The sequence below is a fragment of the Sus scrofa genome, chromosome 16, assembly GCF_054392235.1.
Source record: "Sus scrofa isolate SSC_HxYL_T2T_F1_AM1 chromosome 16, Sscrofa_HxYL_maternal_Yorkshire_Landrace_v2.0, whole genome shotgun sequence".
Classification (NCBI taxonomy): domain Eukaryota; kingdom Metazoa; phylum Chordata; class Mammalia; order Artiodactyla; family Suidae; genus Sus; species Sus scrofa.
In genome coordinates, this window is record NC_139398.1 from 24127914 (window position 1) to 24148293 (window position 20380).

Sequence of the window (20380 nt, forward strand, 5' to 3'; positions counted from 1 at the left end):
CTAATGAATGGATTTAATCTAAGAAGACTGATCTATAAAAAAACCTACTTTAAGAATAAACAAGAAAATTCAATATATATTTAAATACATTTTAAATCCTGGATGTTCTCCAATTATTCAGCCCCATGTTGAAAAGTTCATTTGGATATCAATGAACTTTTTATCTACATCTTATAAAACATGTCTATGTATTTATTTATTTATTTATTTATTTTTGTCTTTTGTCTTTTTTGGTTGTTGTTGTTGTTATTGTTGCTATTTCTTGGGCCGCTCCCGCGGCATATGGAGGTTCCCAGGCTAGGGGTTGAATCGGAGCTGTAGCCACCGGCCTACGCCAGAGCCACAGCAACGCGGGATCCGAGCCGCGTCTGCAACCTACACCACAGCTCACGGCAACGCCAGATCGTTAACCCACTGAGCAAGGGCAGGGACCGAACCCGCAACCTCATGGTTCCTAGTCGGATTCGTTAACCACTGCGCCACAACGGGAACTCCGTATGTATTTAAATATTAGAGCCATTACTCCTCCACCGCCGGGTCAACCCTATCTAATTACGTAATTTAAAGTTTATTTTTAATATCTTGGTGATTTTGTTTATGCAGGTAATTTTTAGAAGATAGATTTTGTTTATACTCTTAATTTAATATTTTTAAAGGAACACTTTCTCTTGGTTTGCTCTTTATTATAAAAACTGAATAACAATTTTTTCCTTCCTTGTGAGACAATCCTAAAATATTCATCTTAAACATACTTAAAAACTTGATATTAAATGTCTTTGCTTTTTGTTTCTCTTCTTTTGCAAAGAAAGCGTTAATTTTTCCTTCAATCTTACTATTTTCCTATAATTTTAAATCCACTTTTCTCAAAATATTGAGAAGCTGTGAGCCAAAATAAAAGATGACAGCATATTAAAGTTGAGAAATACTTGAACCAACATTGAGATTTTGATCAAATGAAAAACAAGCATCAGCTCCCAGACCCTACCCTGAATTCATGAGGATGAGCGAGATTGAAGCAACTGGAGTTAGCTACTACCATTAAACTCTGAAAACTCTGTGAGATGTATAGGGAACATATGAGGGAAGAAGGAAAGGAACAAACCCAACCTGGAGAAATCACTCCCCTGAAATGGGACAGGACAAGAGACCACACACTAATGTTAGAAAAGGTTGGAGAAATATTTATCTGGAGGTCACAGAATCATTTTAAGGGGCCACAAGAGTGTGTTGATATAAACTGAAAGTAACTTGAATGTTATGATGTTGTATCTATCACATGTGTGGCACTAATTATATTTTCTCAAAATATTTGTAAGCTAAAATTTTCAAATCTGTGTTTTTATCTGTATATCTATATGTGCCTGTAGGCACCATATATTTATTTTCTTTTGTAAAATGTTAACTCCCTGAGGATATAGCCATTGGTCTTTTTTATTCAGTCCTGATACCTAGAGTTCAGATTGCACCAATACCTGGTATTTAATAGGCATTAGATAAACTTTTTTTATACATACAAGTAGATGCCACTTTATTAAAATACACAATGAAAAATATATTTCTGTGGTAGTTTGCAGTAAAAAAAAGTTTGAAATAATGTGCTAAAATTTTATCTAAAAGAGGACAAGACAGGTTGGATTTTATCCCTCCTCAGGCCCTAGTTAGGTATTATTAGCTAGAGAAAAACAAAAATCCATGAACATTAAAAATGAGCACAAGGCATATGAGGAAGACCGTAGAGTGAAATACCATGAGGAACGTAAATTACCCATAAAAAAGAATCAGAACTTGTGTGTGTTTGTGTGTAATATTATAAAGAAAAAAGGAAAAAGAACATATTGAAAACATCAAGCACACCAAGCAGGAATAAAAAGTGATTTTAGTAATAGAAAGCAATTGAAGATATTAGGTATAAAACTACAATTATTGAAATAGAAGTCATCTCGTTCAAAGTCCTTTTATTCAAAGATAAACTGGGACTAGACACTGAGACAGGAAGTAATTGTTTCATGTTTCTGCATGATCTTTTGATTTAATATATGAAAATATGAATTTGCATATGACATATTTTGTTGTGCCTTTTTTCTGTCTCTGAGATATTCTTGTAATAGCAATTTTATTTAGTTCTAAAGAAACATATTTTTGCTTTCCTAAATAATTTGATTTTAGTTTTATTTTAGCCAGTCTTATGTCTCAACAGTACTTAAATGTTACAGAAATAAAAAGTGACAACATAAAAGGGTTTGTCACTTAGAAAACATTTAAAACCCTGTTAAAATTCATCTTTACTAGTATATTTTAGTTTTAAGCAAAGATATGCATGGCATATATACTTCATCAGAATGTTAGCTCTTACCTGTAAAGAATAATATGCAAGAGAACTTTGACTCTAAAAGACAGTAGTGTTTGCATGAATCTGATTTTTCTATATGTTCTCCCCCCAAAGCATAAAACCAATGAGTGATGAAATACACACACACACACACACACACACACACACACACACACACACACACTCCATACCTTCACCATGACTAAGAAACAGAGCATAACATGAAAATTGTATTACCTGTGAGTACAGATATAAACACTAAGTTTTCATAGTGCTCCCACTCTGCTGAAAGCCTGCCAGTAAGATAGGAAAGGTATTTTATGTGGGTAGAGGAAATTTGAGAGACTTCTTGAAAAAGTGGAAGGGAAAGAAGAGAACGGCAACAAATTATAAACTAAATTACCTTCAGTTAGAGAAATTCCAGTACTAAAAGCTAAACTACTAAACACATACCTGGGGTTTGATAGTTCACAATACCAGATACAGGAAGGTAGCCTGAAAGAGAAGAGGATCAGAAGTGAGACACTTGTAGCTCTGATTTGACCCCTAGCCTGGGAACTTCCATATGCCACAGGTGCAGCCTTAAAAAGCAAAATAAAAAAAGTTAATCCTGAGATATATTTCAGCAAACATTTTAGACAAAGAAAGAATTCCCTGGTAGCCTAGTGGTTACGGATTTGGCACCATCACTGATGTGGCTTGGTTTGGATCCCTGGTCTAGGAACTTCCACATGCTGTGGGTATGGCCGAAAAAAAAAAAAAAAAGAGAGAGAGAGAGAGAAACCATAAAATTCTTGGAAACTTTAAGCAAAAGTATCAATCTACTTAGAAGTGAATGAAAATGATGCTGTCATCAGAGTTCTCAAGTGCTATGTACAAAACTGGCAGTGGGGTAATAGACCTTTTTAAGGAACTCAGGAAAAAAGTGCATACCAAGGATTTTATATTCAGCCACAATGTCCTTCAAATTTGAAAAATTCAAAAGAAACATTTTTAAAGGACAAAAACTCAAGTATCGCCCATTGCTAAAATTTTAGCTAAGCTACTCCATAATATTGCTATCAATTTATGTGACCAAATGGCCTGCAGGGGCCTTGAAATGAAATTAACTCCTCCTATGAGTTCATGCCTTATATAAAAGCTCCTAGAGTCACAAGCAAATGTAAGTTCCTGATATAACTCCCCCACTTCCTTTGTGATAAATTTCTTCCCCTGTTCCCAGGGCCTACCTTTTATGCATCCTTAGACCCTCCTAGAAGTTATCAAATCCCTGTTCCTTTTAGTACGAATTAACCATTCCTTCCTTAGCCTAGGGACCCAGAGCACTCCACTAATAAAGACATGTGCCCAAGTCCTGCCCCACGCTCCCTACTTGTATCCTGCCTTGAGCCTTGTGTGGCCCCTTGGGATGTGCCCTGTACCTTCTTCATGAACTGCGAGTAAGAAGTTTCTCTATTTCACTTCCTTTCTTGAGCGAGGCTTAGCAGCCAACACCCCAAGATTTCACTCTGTTTAATTAACAACTGTTAAATTTACTGTTAAATTAACAAATGTAAATTTAATCGAATCACAACAATTGGCTTTATGAACTGGGTGGACTGAGTCAGGCTTGCTAGCACCATGAAGAATGTCCTTTAGCTGCAAATGACTCACAGACTAGCTCTCCCAGGTGGGTGATTCTATCTGGCAAAGGTCTACCACTTACTGGCCTACAGTTGGGCTATTTTTCACTGCATTACAATTTTTCACTGCTGAGTTTTACTTTGGCTTTCCATTCCAAAGTGCAACCTCTGAAAAAAGCAATCAGAATCCTCTATTCAGGAGTTATCAAAAATTCACTGAAAGAATTGGTAACTGGAACTGGTTTGAGTTTGCACAGATGTGTTTTCCACCTAGAAATACCCTACAGGAAGGGGGTAAAGTCCCCTAGCAGGTGTTAGGCTTCAGATGTACTTCTCAACTATAAGCATGTACCCAGTTACTAACTCTTAGGCAAATTGGCTAGGTTTTCAGGACGGGAAAATGACAACTCCCACCCAAGTGTAGACCACTCTAGAAAGGGGCCTAGCAGTGACCTTAGAAGGGGGAGAGGGAGGCTATCCTTCCTTGACCTTTGTGTTTTCAGGCAGCACCAGGACTCTGAGTTTTAACTCATGTGACTGAGACACTGTTACTAGGAGAGTTATAGTGTGGCTGGGTCCCAGGTCCCCCATCACTGCATTCCTTGCTGCTTTCCCATGTCAAGTCTTCTGATTCCATGGATATCATGGGTGCCGCACCTGCCTTGAGGTAGCATGGATTTTAAAAGCCCAATACAACTGGCCAGAACACCTATTACCACTCTCACTAAGATACCCAAGGAGGTTAAGCTTCTCACTAAATGGGATATGCCCATAGACGTAGCCTGGGCACTGTTCAGCATCAGGCACAGCAACATTCCAAAGCCCTGATTCTTCACTCTCAAGGTCTAGGTCCTCGTGATCCTGGTGCCATTGCTCTAGAGGAAGCCAATCCCATCCCAGTGAGGTCTGTTGGAGCACTCTGGGAGGGAGAAGTGATGGCCAGTCCTACCACCTGGGTATGTCCATTGCTGATCTTTCAGGGACAGTTCATGAGGTCAAGTTAGTGACAGATAATAGAGAATCTGAAGCTGAAACTTATCCATCTTCAGATTCAAATTGTTTTAAAAGACTTAGTACAGCAAGAGAGTAAAAAGAAAAAGGCTGACTGACTGTTAGTAATGTTTAATACTGGCTCTGATCTATTACTCACTGCCCCAGAAGTGAGGCAATTAGCTGTTTTTTTCCAAGGATCCCCAAATACACAATCTTTAAAAAGACCTCAAGAGGCTGGGGGCCATATTCTTGAGAAGCACTGGTGACCACAATTCCCCACCCATGAAGGGCCACTCTGGGACCAAGTCAACCGGAATTAAAGCAAAGATGACTACCACCAATGATCCCAGTGCCATAATCAAGGCTTCTAATGAGGAGGCAGTGTCCAAACCCAAAGGCCCAAGGCCTAAAAGTTTAGAGGAAAATTTCCTTCTCCTTCTTACTAGGATTTTTATGGCTTGCATGAAGCTGTTGACAAAAGAAAAGAAAAGAAAAGAAAAGAAAAGAAAAGAAAAGAAAAGAAAAGAAAAGAAAAGAAAAGAAAAGAAACAACAACAACAAAACAACGTAAAAGTTGAGAATTATAAATTATGTTTTATTTGGCAGACTTTCTAAAGACTCAAGCCTAGGTGGCATCCTCTCATATAGCACTGAGGGACTGCTCTGAAGAGGTAAGGGAGGAGACAGGATATATAGGAGTTTGCAACAAAAACAGGTAGATGGAACATCAAAAGGTTACTCAAACCAGACATCTCAAATTAATGAATAATGCACTTTTCTCTTTAAGGAAAATGCCAGAGTCTAGGCTCATTGAAATCATTCCTTTTTATGCACCTTGCTATCGAAGGCCAGCATCCTGTTCTTTTCCATTTTGAGTCCCTTGGGGTGTGCTGTTGGGGGTTGTTGCTTCGGCTGAGAGCTTGGCAGCTGCTCTCCATCCTGAGTTTCCTCAGGGCTCACTGTAGTGGCAGTGACTCATGGCTTGATGGCCATAGCAACCTTTGTTTGCTTATATAGCAGGTGATATTTTTCATTTACAAAGCTTACTCTTCTACTACAGTTATTACCTCAAAGATTCAATGCCAAAGGAAGACACTAGATGAAATCTGACTCTCCTTGGATTGTTGCAGTCCAGTGGACCTTTCACTTCTTTTGAAATGGCAACCCAGATGAACTGGATTTCATCTCCAGTGCTGAGGAGGCCCCAGTTGACTCTAAATCCAGAGAATTTTTCTTATAGGAAGCCCTCCCCCTAAATTACAGAGCTGTCTCTTTTTCTAATATGGGCATGGAGGCTTTTGCTCAACTCCATACTTGGTGGAACAAGTTCAATTCCCTGGCATTTTTCATGGGAGCTGTGAAATGGGAAGCCGTCAACAATGTTTTCCAATGAAAACAGTAAATATACCACAATATTAGCTGGAGCAAGATACAGAGGGCCTTCACCTTGTGTCTCAGCAGGTTAAGAACGTAACGTTATCTCTGTGAAGATGTTGGTTCAATCCCTGGCCTTGTTCAGTGGGTTGTGAACTGAAGTTTGGCACTTGCCATCAGCATCTACATGGATTAAATTATGAGCCACTGCAGCTGCTGACCCACAACACCCCCTGAGCAGAGCTCAGGGTGAATATAAGAGTGAGGCACTCTGGGCTCTGGGAAAACTGGGAGACTAGATCTTCAGATAGTGAGATATTTTTAGGAGAAGGCTTTATGTGCCCAATTCTTACATCTCTTCATATCTAAAATATACATAAATATAGATATACTTAAATCCTTCATGGTGATGTCTGTTCCTGTGACTGGTAGTAGCCTTCAGGAGATCAGCAACAAACTTTTGTAAAATTTGTGTATGTGGCATACACCTCCCCTTCACCTTTATCATATCCTGATAATCCCCCTTTTCTTCCTTGGGTGGTATTTCAGCATGGTCTGAGGTTAAGGTTAAGGATAAAGGATGTCACTGTCATCTGTGAATGCAGTCACCTCCAAGGGTGAGAGCCAGTGAGTCCTGAAGGCTGTGAAAACTCAGGATACTGGCCACGATAGCGGAGGTGCATATCAAAGGAATGATTTCAGTGAGCCCAGGCATCTTTTGTTCCTGTCCCCGGCCCTTTGTTGCAAAAGCTCCTATATATTCTAGCTCCTTCCTCACCACCCAGGAGTAGTTTTTCAGGGCTACCTGAGATGCTGTCATCTGGGCTTAAGTCCTAATTTTTCCCCAAATAAAACTTAACTCTCAACTTTCAGGTATGCATTTTTTTGTGTCGACAGGGTTAAGGATTCTGCAAGCTCTGGCATAGGTCACAGATATGGCTTGGATCCAGTGTTGCTGTGGCTGTGGCATAGGCCCAGCTGCAGCTCTGATTGAACCCCTAGCCTGGGATTTTCCATATGTCGCAAGTGCAGCCATTTTTTTTTTTTTAATCTTTTTCAGGCCAGCCATTAAAAAAAAAAAAAAGAAGAGAGAGAGAGAGAGAAAGAAAGAAAACAGAGAGAGATGATGCCTGACATTGGGGGTCATTAAGCCCTTGGTCTCATCTCTTAAGGCCCCACCTGGCCAGTGTTAAAACTGGTCACCAAAGAATGAAGACTAACAATTGACTATGGAAATCTCAATACACCATTAAGGTTTCCACCATTAAGGCTCCCATTCCCAGGGTTATAGAGTTGATAGATGATATCCAAAAAGCCCTGGGCCCAGGCTTTGCTGCCCTATATCTAGCCAACACTTTTTATTTTGTCCCAATGACTGAAGACTCACAACTTCAATTTGCTTTCAGTTTCAAGGCCACCCACCATACCTTTAAACTGGCCCATGGATTATCTGAATAGCACAGAAAATGTGTAGCAAGATTTAAATTCACTCCAACCACTGCTGCCCTTGGCATTCTATAGATGACACTCTACCATGGGGGTGCTCTGAGGATGCAGCCCAGGAAGATTTACACCTAGTAACACAATATTTATAGCAGAGAGGACGGACCATTGCTCCATGTAAGATCCAAGGACCAGCCTTTCACACTTCCTCTTGAAACATCAACTCACAATCAAGCCTCCTGTTACATCATGACCTCACATATTAGTTCTCATCACCTCTTGGAGGCAATACCTTCCACATTTATCCATTCTACTTAAGGCTCTTTATGCTGTTACATAAAACAAATTAGCTTCCTTTCATTGGGAAGAACCTCAACAGACTGGCTGTGGTGGACCCAGCAAATCAGGCAGCAGGTCTTGCCTTTTGTCCTTCTGAGCTCAGACTTCCCAGTTGAGTCACTGCAAACCTCATGGAGTCTCTAGACTAAGCATGGCTCAACCTGAAGTTCTGGGCACAGGGCTCTGGACCAAATGCCTGTCCCAGAGAGCAGCCTGAGACATGACACTCACAAATCAAATGTTGGCAGCCTTCAGGATCATTTTATAGACAGAGGCCTAAAAGGCCTACAGCCTGTTTGCTTCACACACAAGTCCCTATCCTACCTTGAGCCAGGGATTTCATCCAGCACAGTCTTGGCATGGCTACTGAGGCTTTATTGTTAAAAGGAAATGGGGTACCTTCAGGAAAGGACTCAGCTGATGTCAAGGCCCTTTCCATTGCAGGAAAACGAGGTATCCCCCTATGCTCAGCCTCTTGTCCACTGACACTGAGGTGCAGTTACCTGTACCCCACTGATGGCCCTTCTAGCAATTTGGAGATCCCTTAGGGGCCAACTGTCTGCATGGAAAGGAGATTGTGTTCTTGGCCTGCAGTGCCACCGTGCTATGCACCATAGCCCACTGGAAGGCTGCAGCATTTTATCCCGCTATCAGCAGATCCCTAGTTAAAGGATGACTCTCCTGGCTTGACTGGGCTGGCAGAATTGGTGGTAGTGCCCCTGGCTCTACAATAGACCATAAAAATGGATTCCCAAGGGCATGCATTTTTACTGGCTCCAGAGTGGTAGCCACTGGGCTCATGGTTGGGTCTGGAAAAAGGTAGAAGGATAACTTCGTGATTCTAGGATGTCTTTGTGGGGAGCATTCCATCTGGAAAAAGAGAGCCACCCCATTTCTGCTGATTATGCCATGCCCACTAGCAGAATGAGCCCATATTACACCCACCAACAGGGCACTACAGAGCTCATGGATGGAGCATACAGGGGCAGAGTCCCCTTCACCACAGTTCCAGCTAAAGTGGTAGTAAATAATTGCCCTCTCTGCTTCCAAATAAAATTCTGGAAAGCTCCCAGGCTGGAACATGTACCACTGGATGGCAGACCCTATTCAACAAGGCAAATGATTTTATGGGACCACTGCTCCTCTCTGCTAGTGCTAAAATGTGTGAGCCCACCATCAATTATCTTTGCAATGGATCCCTTCTGGCTGCTTCCTCCAGAAATGCTGCATCCCATTCTGCCATCTCCTTCTTCACCAGGTGGGTGATCATCCCCTTGGTGCCCTCAGATACTGTGGATTCAAATCCAAGTACTCATTTCACTTCCCACGCTGTTCAGCCATAGGCTCTAGAATATGGAATCTTGTGGAATTTGCACCAAGCTTACAGGTCTCAAGTGGCCAGAATTATAAAGAAGCACAGTGGTTTACTCAAAGATATTTTACCCTAAGCTCTTAGTGCTTAGCCCTCAGGTCTCCAACCCCCTACCACACCCTGCACTTATTACCAGTCTTTTCCAAGGACTCTCTCACCTGTAGTTACAGGGAACTCCCATGCCTCTGACATAACAGAGGACGTCATTCACACCCACTCACCAGATAAATGCTCCCTTTATCAATCTGATTTTTCAGTTGTCTCTTCATCTTTCACACACTCACAATCCAGTGAAGGTGGATTATACAACATGACCCTCTTTTATTAGAGAGCCCAAGGTGGCAAACCTCAACTGAGAGACCAGGATTATACAAATGTGGCTGGCTAGATGATATCCCATGACCAGCCATGAGGCTAAGGCCAAATGTGTGTTTCAAATACAACTACACATACATATATTTATTTATTTTATGGGCATACCTGCAGCATAGGGAAGTTCCCAGGCTAGGGTTTGAATCGGAGCTGCCGGGTGCCAGCCTACACCATAGCCACAGCAATGCCAGATCTGAGCCGCATCTGGGACCCACACCACAGCTCATGGCAACACCAGATCCTTAACCCACTGAGCACCGCCAGGGATAAAACCTGTATCTTCATGGGTACTAGTTGGGTTCTTAACCTCCTGAGCCATAATAGGAACTCCCAACTACACATTTTTTTATTTAAGAAGTTCCCTATAAACCACACCATTGATAGAAATCTCACAATCATTACTACCCTGAGATATAAAAATTTATTATTTTAGCTTTAACAATTGTAGGGTTGGGTTAAAGGAACATTAACCATAGAGCTGAGCCACTTGTGTTCCCAGCTCCATGTGTAAAAAGAGTTTAAAACCTTGGGAGACTTTATTTAATCCTCACATGTATTTCCTCATATGTAAAATTGTGATAACAATAGAACTTACCTTATAGAATCATTGTGACAATTAAATGTGTATATCTAAGACTTTGAACAAACCCTGGAAAATTAGGTACATAAATGTTAGTTACAATCATCATCATCTCGATCATCTTCTAGTCTTGTAAATTGGATATAGCCTTCCTATTCTATGCATAATGTTTGCACATGCATTGAAGATGTTGTTAGGCATTGACATTTTAGGTATTTAAGTTAACCACTTAAAATATGCATCATTATATTTTAAGTGATTTGGAAAATAACTTTGGTGTTTGTCCCTATTTTTCTTACTTTTCAATAAAATTGAAAAATTTGTACTAATCAAAGTACTGAGACACAAATTAACTGTGTTCAATGTTCTATATTAATAATACATTGAGATATTAGCTTCACAGAAGCTAATAGGAAAGTTGAGACATAATATGATTATCTTAAATTACTCACTTGGACAGTAAATAACTCAGAAATTGAATTGTACTTTTTCTATTCCTATCTCAAAAATAAAGTTTATAAAAGTGTGCATCAAGATTGCATTTCCTTCCATCCAATCATCTAAATGCTGTCTGCTCAGGCTATCACTTTGGGGAAGATGATGTAAGAAAGTTTCAATATATAGCTGGCATAATTGTGCATAGCTGCTGTCAAGAATTCCTAGGCAGAGACTGTCATCTTAAAAGGTTACTGTGACATTTCTAGAATATGCTTTTTCAAATATGAATGAAACATGTTGCCTTTTTGGTTGAGGGTAGAGAAGGCATGGAACCTGACATTTTCCACAGTGCCAAAATTAGAAAACAAAGTATTAGAATGCCAAGATTAATCAATCACTCAACAAGTATTTATGTAATGCCTACTTAGGTGTCCAGAGAATTGCATGGAACCAGCATTTTATCAGGTTTAAGTATCTAAACAAATGCAACCTAAAGATTAGGGATTTGCTTTAATTTATTTAGATTTGACAATAGAATGTTCTATATGTTGGTGTTATTAAAGTACTTATTCTCTTTTGAATGAATATTTTCTCTTCTCTGAGTTATTACAAAGGCAACTCACAGCTCCATTGTGTAAAAGAGTAAAACCTTGGGAGACTTTATTTAACCCTCACATGTATTTCCTCTTACGTAAAATTTAGGTAACAATAGAACTCACCTTACAGAATCATTGTGCCAATTAAATGTGTTTATCTAAGACTTTGAACAAACTCTGGAAAATTAGACACATAAATATTAGTTTACTATAGGTAGAATGAGTCAAATTCTACCTATAATAAAATTTATCTCTTTGAAGAAACAAATATGAAAGTTATGTAGTTAAGATATATACATATAACAAATCATTATATTGTACACTTTAAACTTAAAAAATGTTATATATCAATTATATCCAAATAAAGATGGAAAAAGATAAGTAGTAATTTCAAACAAAGAACTGTGTAATGCTAACATCCTGCTCTTCTAAAAAAAAGTAGAATATGCCAGAAGTAGAATCAATCATTGTTTGGCTGTTTTTCACAAAGATTCATTGACATTAAGGAAAATCATTTGGGAAAGATTTATTTTAAACTATATTTATTGTGAGAATAATGGAAATATAAGTAAACTGTAACACAATGGCATAGATTTTGCATTTTGATTATAAACTCATTTAAAATCCTCTTGATTGTAAAAGGAAAGAGGCAGAGATCATGGCAAAAGTTTTAGGAATGCTTCTAAATATTTCACATTGTGTAGGAGGTTTGTTCAGATAAATTTGGGAATGAAGTTGCTGTGCTATCCTTCCTCCTGAGTTGTAAATGTCATGTTCCAAATTCAAGATAATTCCATAGCTGGAAAAGAGCTTTCACATACTGTCTATCAGTTTTCTATTATGAAATTAGTTATCATTGGTTGTTTCCTATATAAATACTTTAATAAAAACTATCCATGGAGCAACTAATTTATATATATTCTAAAATACTCCCATTTACCATAATAGAGGAAAATAAGGTTAAACAAAATAACTGTATTTGCCTTTTTTGTTTGTTTTTTCTTTTACTAATTACAGCTGTGAAAAGTACCTTCCCCCCTCTTCTGCTTAGCTAGTTTCCACATCTGACAGTGATTTAGTTTAGCATGGGAATAAATACAATATTTGTAGCCTTAAATAAATAATAACAGTATTAGGGGAATTGGATGTACAATGTAATGTGTATCAAAAAAGTTTGAGTGGATAAAAATAAATTAGATAGAGTTCTGCTCATATTTGATTTAAAAATTAATCATCAATGTACCTTTGGCTCCAAGCATCTTTGTTCATTCACATCAATTATATTAGCTCATTTCCTTTGTTTCTTTGTGCTTCTTGATACAAGATTGTTTCTAGGATCCATGTCTAGGTAAGTTTGCAGGCTGCTCTCTGCACATCAATAACTTGGTATGTTTTGGCAGTTTCAACAAGTGAGACTTCTTAAAAGTAATCAAGAAAATATAAATCTAACTCGTTATACCCAGTAATCACAACCTCTAGGAAAAAAAAAAACAAAAAAACCGAAAAAACAAGACAAGAATCCATGAAGCACATAAAGTCAAATATTGAACCCCCGTGCCTTTTGGCAAGGAAGCCAGAGAGTTTTCCTTGAGGCTCTGATCTTCTGTTCCCTTTCATCATAATCTTTCTCAAAACTTTCCCTGATCAACTATCCCTTTATTTGGCCTTTTTGCGATAGTAAGTTCCCAAAAGTCCATGACCCAAAGACTCCAGAAAAGAACTGAAAAGTTAATCATTCTCTTCCTATAGTATTTTTTTTATTTTATGTTAATTCCCACTACCAGAATTTTTGGTACCTTGTACATAATCCAAACACATTTATTATATAACTTCATTTAAAACATTGTTTTGACTTTCTCAGAGTTGTGTGTCCTTCCAAATATATCTCTATCTTCCTAAAACAATTAGCCAACATAATTATTGGCTAATTAACATTTATTCTTAAAACAATACACAAGTACTATATCAGTCTGGAAGAAAAATGGTTCCTGGTAAATGAACAAAGAAAACACTAATATACTTCCTATAACCTGTGTAGTTCACTATCTAAATAAAGGAAAAGGCAGAAATATCATATGCATAATACATATACATATATATTTAAAATTAAGTATGATATAAATCCAATAGAATAGTATTTATGAATTCTTCCAACTAGTGTTTATTGAATACCTAGATTGATAGGGATAATTCTGTTTATTGGACATTGCAATGAACAAGACACAAAATCCATGTTCTCATTATTTTACATTCCATTTGAGGGGTGCAGAAAATAACCATAGTAAACAAGTAAGTTGTGGAACATGCTAAAATTGTGATACTGTTAGGGAGAAAACCAATGCAGTGTAAGAGCAATAGGTCAGTCTAGGGAAATACTACAACTCTCAGTAAGGTGGACAGAGTGGACCTCAGTTAAAATTTTGATGGAAAAATTCAAGGAAGTAAGGATACAGTTGGAAATAGGAGGATCAGTAGTGTAATCACATGAGGATAGGGAAACAGAAAAGGCTGAGAAGCTGGAGCAGAATAAATAAATGAAAGAAGATGCAAAGGGCTTTGGAGAGACCTTAGGGACATTATAAGGAGTTCGTCATCTACTCTGGAGTAAAATGAGGAAGGAGTAGAGTCTAGAATGGGGGAACAATCAAATGGGAAACTCATTGTGAAAATATTTCTTTTACCTCAGGGCGGATTGTAGAGTGTAAGAGGAACAAGGTGACAAGAGAACAGTTAGGGAGTTAACTGCTCCAATAAAGAGGTGTTGATAGTTTTGGCTGGGTAACAGAAATGGTGAGAAGTGAGGGGATGCACATGTATGTTTTCAAGATGAAATGAATCCAACTTTTTGGATGGGGGATTTGCAAGGAAACATATATTCCACGAGGCCTACAAAGTCTTGGACCTGAGCATAACGTTGGAGTAAAAAAAGCAAAGACTTGGGTCTCTCCTGGGCTTTCAGCAAAATAAACTAGATGTTACTAAACTATTTTCAACCTATAGGACGTTCAAGCAGAGCCCCTCTCTGGGGCCAGTCCTGCACTCTTTCACATCTAAGGGAAGGTGCAGCATCCAGGTGCAAAAGGACACCAAGGGGCTACTTTATTTCAAGCTGGAAACAGATCTGAAGAGGCAGCAGTCAGGAAGGTTCCCCTATACCGCCATCAGTAGCCTAGTCCTGCAGCACCGCCTAGGGGTGCCAGCCGTTCTACTGGGCGAGGGAGGGGCCGCACAGGGGCGCCAGGGCCAGCTGGAAGTGAGCGTAGATGGTGAAGGCACAGTGAAGCCATTATACACAGATACTTAGGTAGATGTGTTGACAGAAGAACCCTGGTATACAGAGATCTCTAATTCTCAATTCTAAATCTTATTTTAGTGTATCCCTAGCCATCTACCAACTCATAGTTCATATGTTTAAGTCTACTAAAAAAATGTCTGGAGCTCTTGCAGTTGTGTGACACTATCTACCTGACATACACAGAGAAACCTCAGACTCAAGCAAAAATTTATCATTACATAAACTTTTTTTGATATTTTCTTGAAAATAGAACCAGTGAAAATTGATTAACTTAACCACCACATCTAATGACCAAAGGTTTATAAATCATTTTTTCATTTATCTGAATATTTAAAACATGAAAAAGGATAATAGAATTAATTTATTTTCATTTTAAAAAGTTAGTAAGAGTTAGGTATTTTGTTATAAATTCTGAGTGTTTTGGTAACTGTTTTGCCTTTTTTTCCCCATTTTCACTAAAAGAAGTATTACATATATATAGCAATTACATATAATGTATTACTACATCCTTAGGATCTGGAATACCTTTTTTTTTTTAAATAATAGCTTATGAATTAAGGAAAACATGGATGCATACATGAAAGGTCCATAGTTGTCTGATAAAATCAACATGTTACTGTTACTGAGAGACATTTTTCTCCAATCCCTGTAAAAAGAAGTTGTGGACATGAAATAGTCTTTGAGTATGCCTTTGGGAGAACATATCATAAAGGAAACAAAGTCTGAGTGAGTTATTATAGGTACACTTTTTAATTTCAGGGTGTCCAAGAAATTAATTTATAACATATCACCTTCATTATCAAAAAGTGTTAGGATATCTCTTACTAAAGTCACTTTCAGTACTCTGAAAATTGATTTCTGTACAATATATTTTTTATACGCCAAAGAAGCCTACCAATCAGTCTCCTTAAAGAGAATTTTTGGAAATCTGGTATGAAAGATGCTAGATCATTGATTCCTAAATATATAAAAATTGGAGGACAAAAAAAAAAAAGTGATAGAGCAAGTCAGTGTCAGTCTGAAATTACCTGAATGGGGATAATTAAAAATATTCAAATAAGGCAATTCCAGTCGTGGCTCAGCAGTAACGAATCTGACTAGTATCTATGAGGATGCAAGTTCGATTCTGGCCTCACTCAGAAGGTTAAGGATCCTGTGTTGCAGTGAGGTGTGGTGTAGGTCGCAGGGCTTGGATGTGGCGTTGCTGTGGCTGTGGCATAGGCCAGCAACTACATCTCCAATAGGACCCCTAGCATGAGAACTTCCATATGTGCTGGGTGCAGCCCTAAAGAAATATGTATATATATTCAAATAAGAATTCCAATTACTGACATCTGATATTAACAAAAATAATTAATGATGGACAATTTTAAACTAATTTTCAATCAAATGAATACTCTAGTACTTTTAATCATAACTAATGTGAAATGCTCCTAAGATATATCTTCTTCGATTTTTTGCATTATTTTGCTGATTTTATTTGAGTAAATAAACCTTCTAGGATATTAAGGCTTTTCTCTTCAGTTCAGCGTATATGATCAAACTTTCGGGGTTTTTTTTAACCTTAAATTTTGTCCTTTTTGACAGTCAACATCCTGGGTGCATGAATGGGCTCTTGGAAAATAGGAAGTTGCCCAAGTTAGATTTGCTGTGGTCTGATGTGTCATTTAGCCTTGTAATGTGACTGTAATTTTAATTAGACCACATGGGTTGTTTTTCTTTCATAATTAGATTACTATGCCAACTAAAATATCTGTGGTCAGGGGGATGTGTGTCTTTCATCCTAAAAGTTGGGGGGAAATTATCATTCAAAAAGACAAAATAATTAATTCTGCATTAAGGATATGTCAATATCACCCTCTGACGAACTCCAAATCATGCCATTTTCTCTAATTGGAAAGCATACACATCTTGGGTATTGTTTACGATATACTCAGCAGGGAAAGTGACTTCCTAGTGTAGGCCCAACAAAGTGCTCCATTTATGAATAAATAATGTTTAAATCTTGAGAAAAGAAGAATCAGCTAGGAGCAGTTGACCTCCCTGAATCTCAGGAACACTGGATAATTAACCATCAGTACTTTTTTCCCCCTTTCTATTGAATCACTCATTGACAGAAAAACAGACTTTGTTACCAATATGTAATACGTAATGCATTTTTGGAAACTTTACATAATTACAATGCTGTATCTTAATGGAATATTCAGCATTATTACTGTCATTACTAGGCATTTCAAAGTCACCATGGGAGGTAAGCATATTTTCCATTAAAAGATTATTTCAGTATGAAATCTGTCTGAACTATTATTGCCCATAAACCTGAATAGCACAAATGTTATACAAAAATAAGAAAACATTTTATTCTTTCAAATATTATTTTAGTGAATAAGAACAAAATGAAATGACTGCACTTCTGGTATTTGGGGATTTTTAGCATAAGGATGGCTATATTTTAAATTTGTTCATGTGATAAATTTTTAGGTGATCTCTAAATGAGTATCACTTTTAATGTGAAGAGTTTTTCATATATCACAGCATAGCAAGACTCACTGGAAAAATAATTCTTACCTAAATCACATTATTTTTCTTAATTATGTAATTACGTCATAGTAATTATGACTTTGTGTACTTACCTGCATTCAGTGTACTTCTGTACCAAGATATTTAGTCCATGAAGAAACTGTTTCTTCCTAGGGAAAAAAGACGCTAGAGACAAGGTAGTTGTAAAAACTGGTTTATTTTTTTAAAAATAAATACAAAAATATAAATATAAAACATTAGCAGATAGAATTTGATGAAATGAAATTGCACAAACGTTTGTATACCAGGTTGCATATCACACTTACTAACACAACATGTACTTTTTTTAATTTAATGTACAGAACAGGATATACCTTAAAATTTTTCTTCACCTTTTGAAAGCTTCATTTGCAAGGGAAGGACAGGTATTTAACAGAAGCGGCTTGTTTGTGAGGTTGCTTAAGGGAGAACTATCCTGTTCATGTTTCTGAAATTATCTTTTATTTCCTAAGATGGACAACACTGATTTCCATAGCTTTGGCTCTTGGAAGTGATTAAATAAAATGTATATATTCCATGAGACATCCTACAGGAAAGAATTAATGTAATTAAGGAACAAATTAAGTGGAAATGGAAAAATTGTGCTGAGTGGCAGGAAAATTCTCCTGAATATCAAATATTGTGAAGCGGAGACGGTGTCTGTAAAGTTACTTCCTCGTGTTTGGGCAGAACACATATCCTAGGTTAAGAGTCTTTGTCACTTTCCCCGCCCCCGTACATTTCCGCCAGCTTATTAAACCGAGGGCCCCATTCTCGGAGGTAATCGTAGTTCTGGTCTCCATCAGTGGTACCTGACTCTAAAGAACTCAGAGATTCTGCGATGGAATCGTTTCCTTCGTAGGCGTAGGTAGCCAGGGAGTCATAGGGCGGGGCGGTGGGATCCAGATCATGCTCCTTTAGCCTCTCGTTGATGAAATCTCGGACGTCAGTATTATCCGGCGCTGTAGGAGTCCTCCGGGGTATAAATAAAGTTTCTGGAATAATATCTCGCCTCAGCTTTTTTTCCTCAATAGCTGCAGGATTCCTCAGGGTGCCAATATCAAAGGCCTGGGTGTCCTCCTCTCCCCCACCTTCATCGTTATAGCTCACGATGTTGTCTCTGATATCTTCCTTAGACAAGATCAGAGGCTCTTTTTTCCGCTGCCTTTTCAGGGCTGCAAACAGTACTACTATAACTTGAAAAAAGAAAAAAAAAAAGGGAAAAAAAAAAGATGCATTAGAGGACCACAGAAAACGCTATATAAATAACAAGTGTACCTACTATAAACGAGTTTAAGTATTTAGGTTTATCTGAAACAGATTTTAGGGTTGATTTTTTTTTTTTTTTTTTTTTGGTGGGGTAGTGGAGAGGAGAAGGGAGTGTTGAAAAGTTTCTCCAGGAAGAGCTGAGTTTAAGAACAGTGATTCTAATTTATTTTTAAAGCAATATGAAAGATATTTCAAATACAGTGACTTATTTTATCTATTTTTCTAAGAACTGTTTAAAGATAGTTTCTGATGGTACAGGCATTATTTATACTTTGCATTCAATAGTGGCATAAGATGTATAAAAAAATAGACACAAAGTGAACTCAGCTTCAAATAAAACAATTAAGAAGGGAAAAAAATGCCCATATTTTTAGATGCCTATGCAGTATTTAAAAAGCAGCTTTCTTTGCAAGACATGGAGTATTCGTTTCTGTTAAATAGCTTTGCTAATGGATTTACATAATTTTTTTCTCTTACATTATTACTAAAAGACCTCTATTACTGGGGGAAAAAAAGACCATATTATTTAGACATTATTAGTTTAGAAATTTATGAGTTTTTCCATGGAAATATATATTACTCATAAGACCAAAAAATAAAAAGATTGCGGGATCACATGATGGCAAAGAATGAATTCAAATTACCACATTGAATTAACTATAAAAATCATGTATGAATCTCAGGTAGAAGCATCTTAAGTACAGATCCACAAGTAGACATGTGTATCACTCAGATAGGACATTTCCCTATTTCCATGAGAAAGTATTAGTAATGATAATAATAATAAACTATTCTTTTAATAGTCAAAATAATGGTAATAGTACCAAAGGAAGGAGAAAGTTAAATTCTCCCTGGTTGTATTAGTTTCCCCACTCTTATTCATTATCCTCAAACGTTTTGGCCATGATCCCTTTAAATGATGACTTGGAGAAACAGATGTAAATTCAATTAGATGAAGGAAGGGAAAATGTCTTAGCACTTTTAGCCCCACTGGAACAAATATTTAAAGGGTATGGGATTTATAACTAGAATGGACTGAATGTGTCTCCCAAAATTTCATAGGTTAAAGCCTAAATAAATTCCCAGTGTGATGACATATGGAGGAGGAATCTTTGGGAGGTAATTAGGTCATGGGGGTGGCACCCTTACAAATGGGATTAGTGGTCTTATAAAAAGAGAGAGAAATAGTTGCTCTCTGCCACTTGAGGATGGTGAGGATACAGGTGGAGATAGCAGTTTGCAAACTAATGGTCTCACCCAAGACAAAATCTGCCAGTGCCTTGATCTTGGATTCCCTGTCTCCATACTGTGAGAAATATGTTTCTGTGACTTAAGCTACAGTTTATGGTATTCTGTTATAGCAGCCAGAATGAAGGCAATTACATTATTATGTAAAGTGGTACTAAGTTATGTTTTCTCTTTTATAAGACTTCTTGTCCTCAATCTTGTGTGAGAGGGCAAACAAGGGCCTTTTTTTGTAATGCCACAAAAAAAGACAGTTTTAATCCACTGACAACTGTTCTTGACCCTCAAAGTGATTAAAAAATAAATAGGTCACCACCAAGAGGAAAAAAAAATGTTTATTCTTCAAGTTTTTTGAGAAACCGTGACCTTTTATTTTGGCTAAATTCATGTATTTGTGCACACACGCACAAACTTGTGATGTAAAGATTTTAAACCTCCGATTGCTTATTATCCACCAAATGATCTTACCCAGTAAAAAAGGTTCTAATAATGAGGATAATAAAACTTACTAGGATTGGCTTCAAAACCCAGTTTATTTCACTGTTTCTTGAAAT

General features: G+C 37.5%; 1 protein-coding gene across 5 annotated transcripts in view; it reads right to left on the minus strand.

Annotated features, from left to right (window-relative positions):
• Positions 1 to 17471: 17471 nt before the first annotated feature.
• CDH10 (cadherin 10) overlaps positions 17472 to 20380 on the minus strand; it is a 180859-nt gene continuing 177950 nt past the window's right edge. For 3 of the 5 annotated variants that reach the window (XM_085001751.1, XM_021076629.2, XM_021076631.2), the window contains one exon: positions 17472 to 18508. In XM_085001751.1, coding sequence (XP_084857877.1) covers positions 18018 to 18508 — 491 coding nt within the window. In that variant the 3' untranslated portion in view covers positions 17472 to 18017. The remainder of the gene's footprint in view (positions 18509 to 20380) is intronic. The other 2 variants (XM_021076630.2, XM_085001752.1) reach the window with 1 other exon arrangement.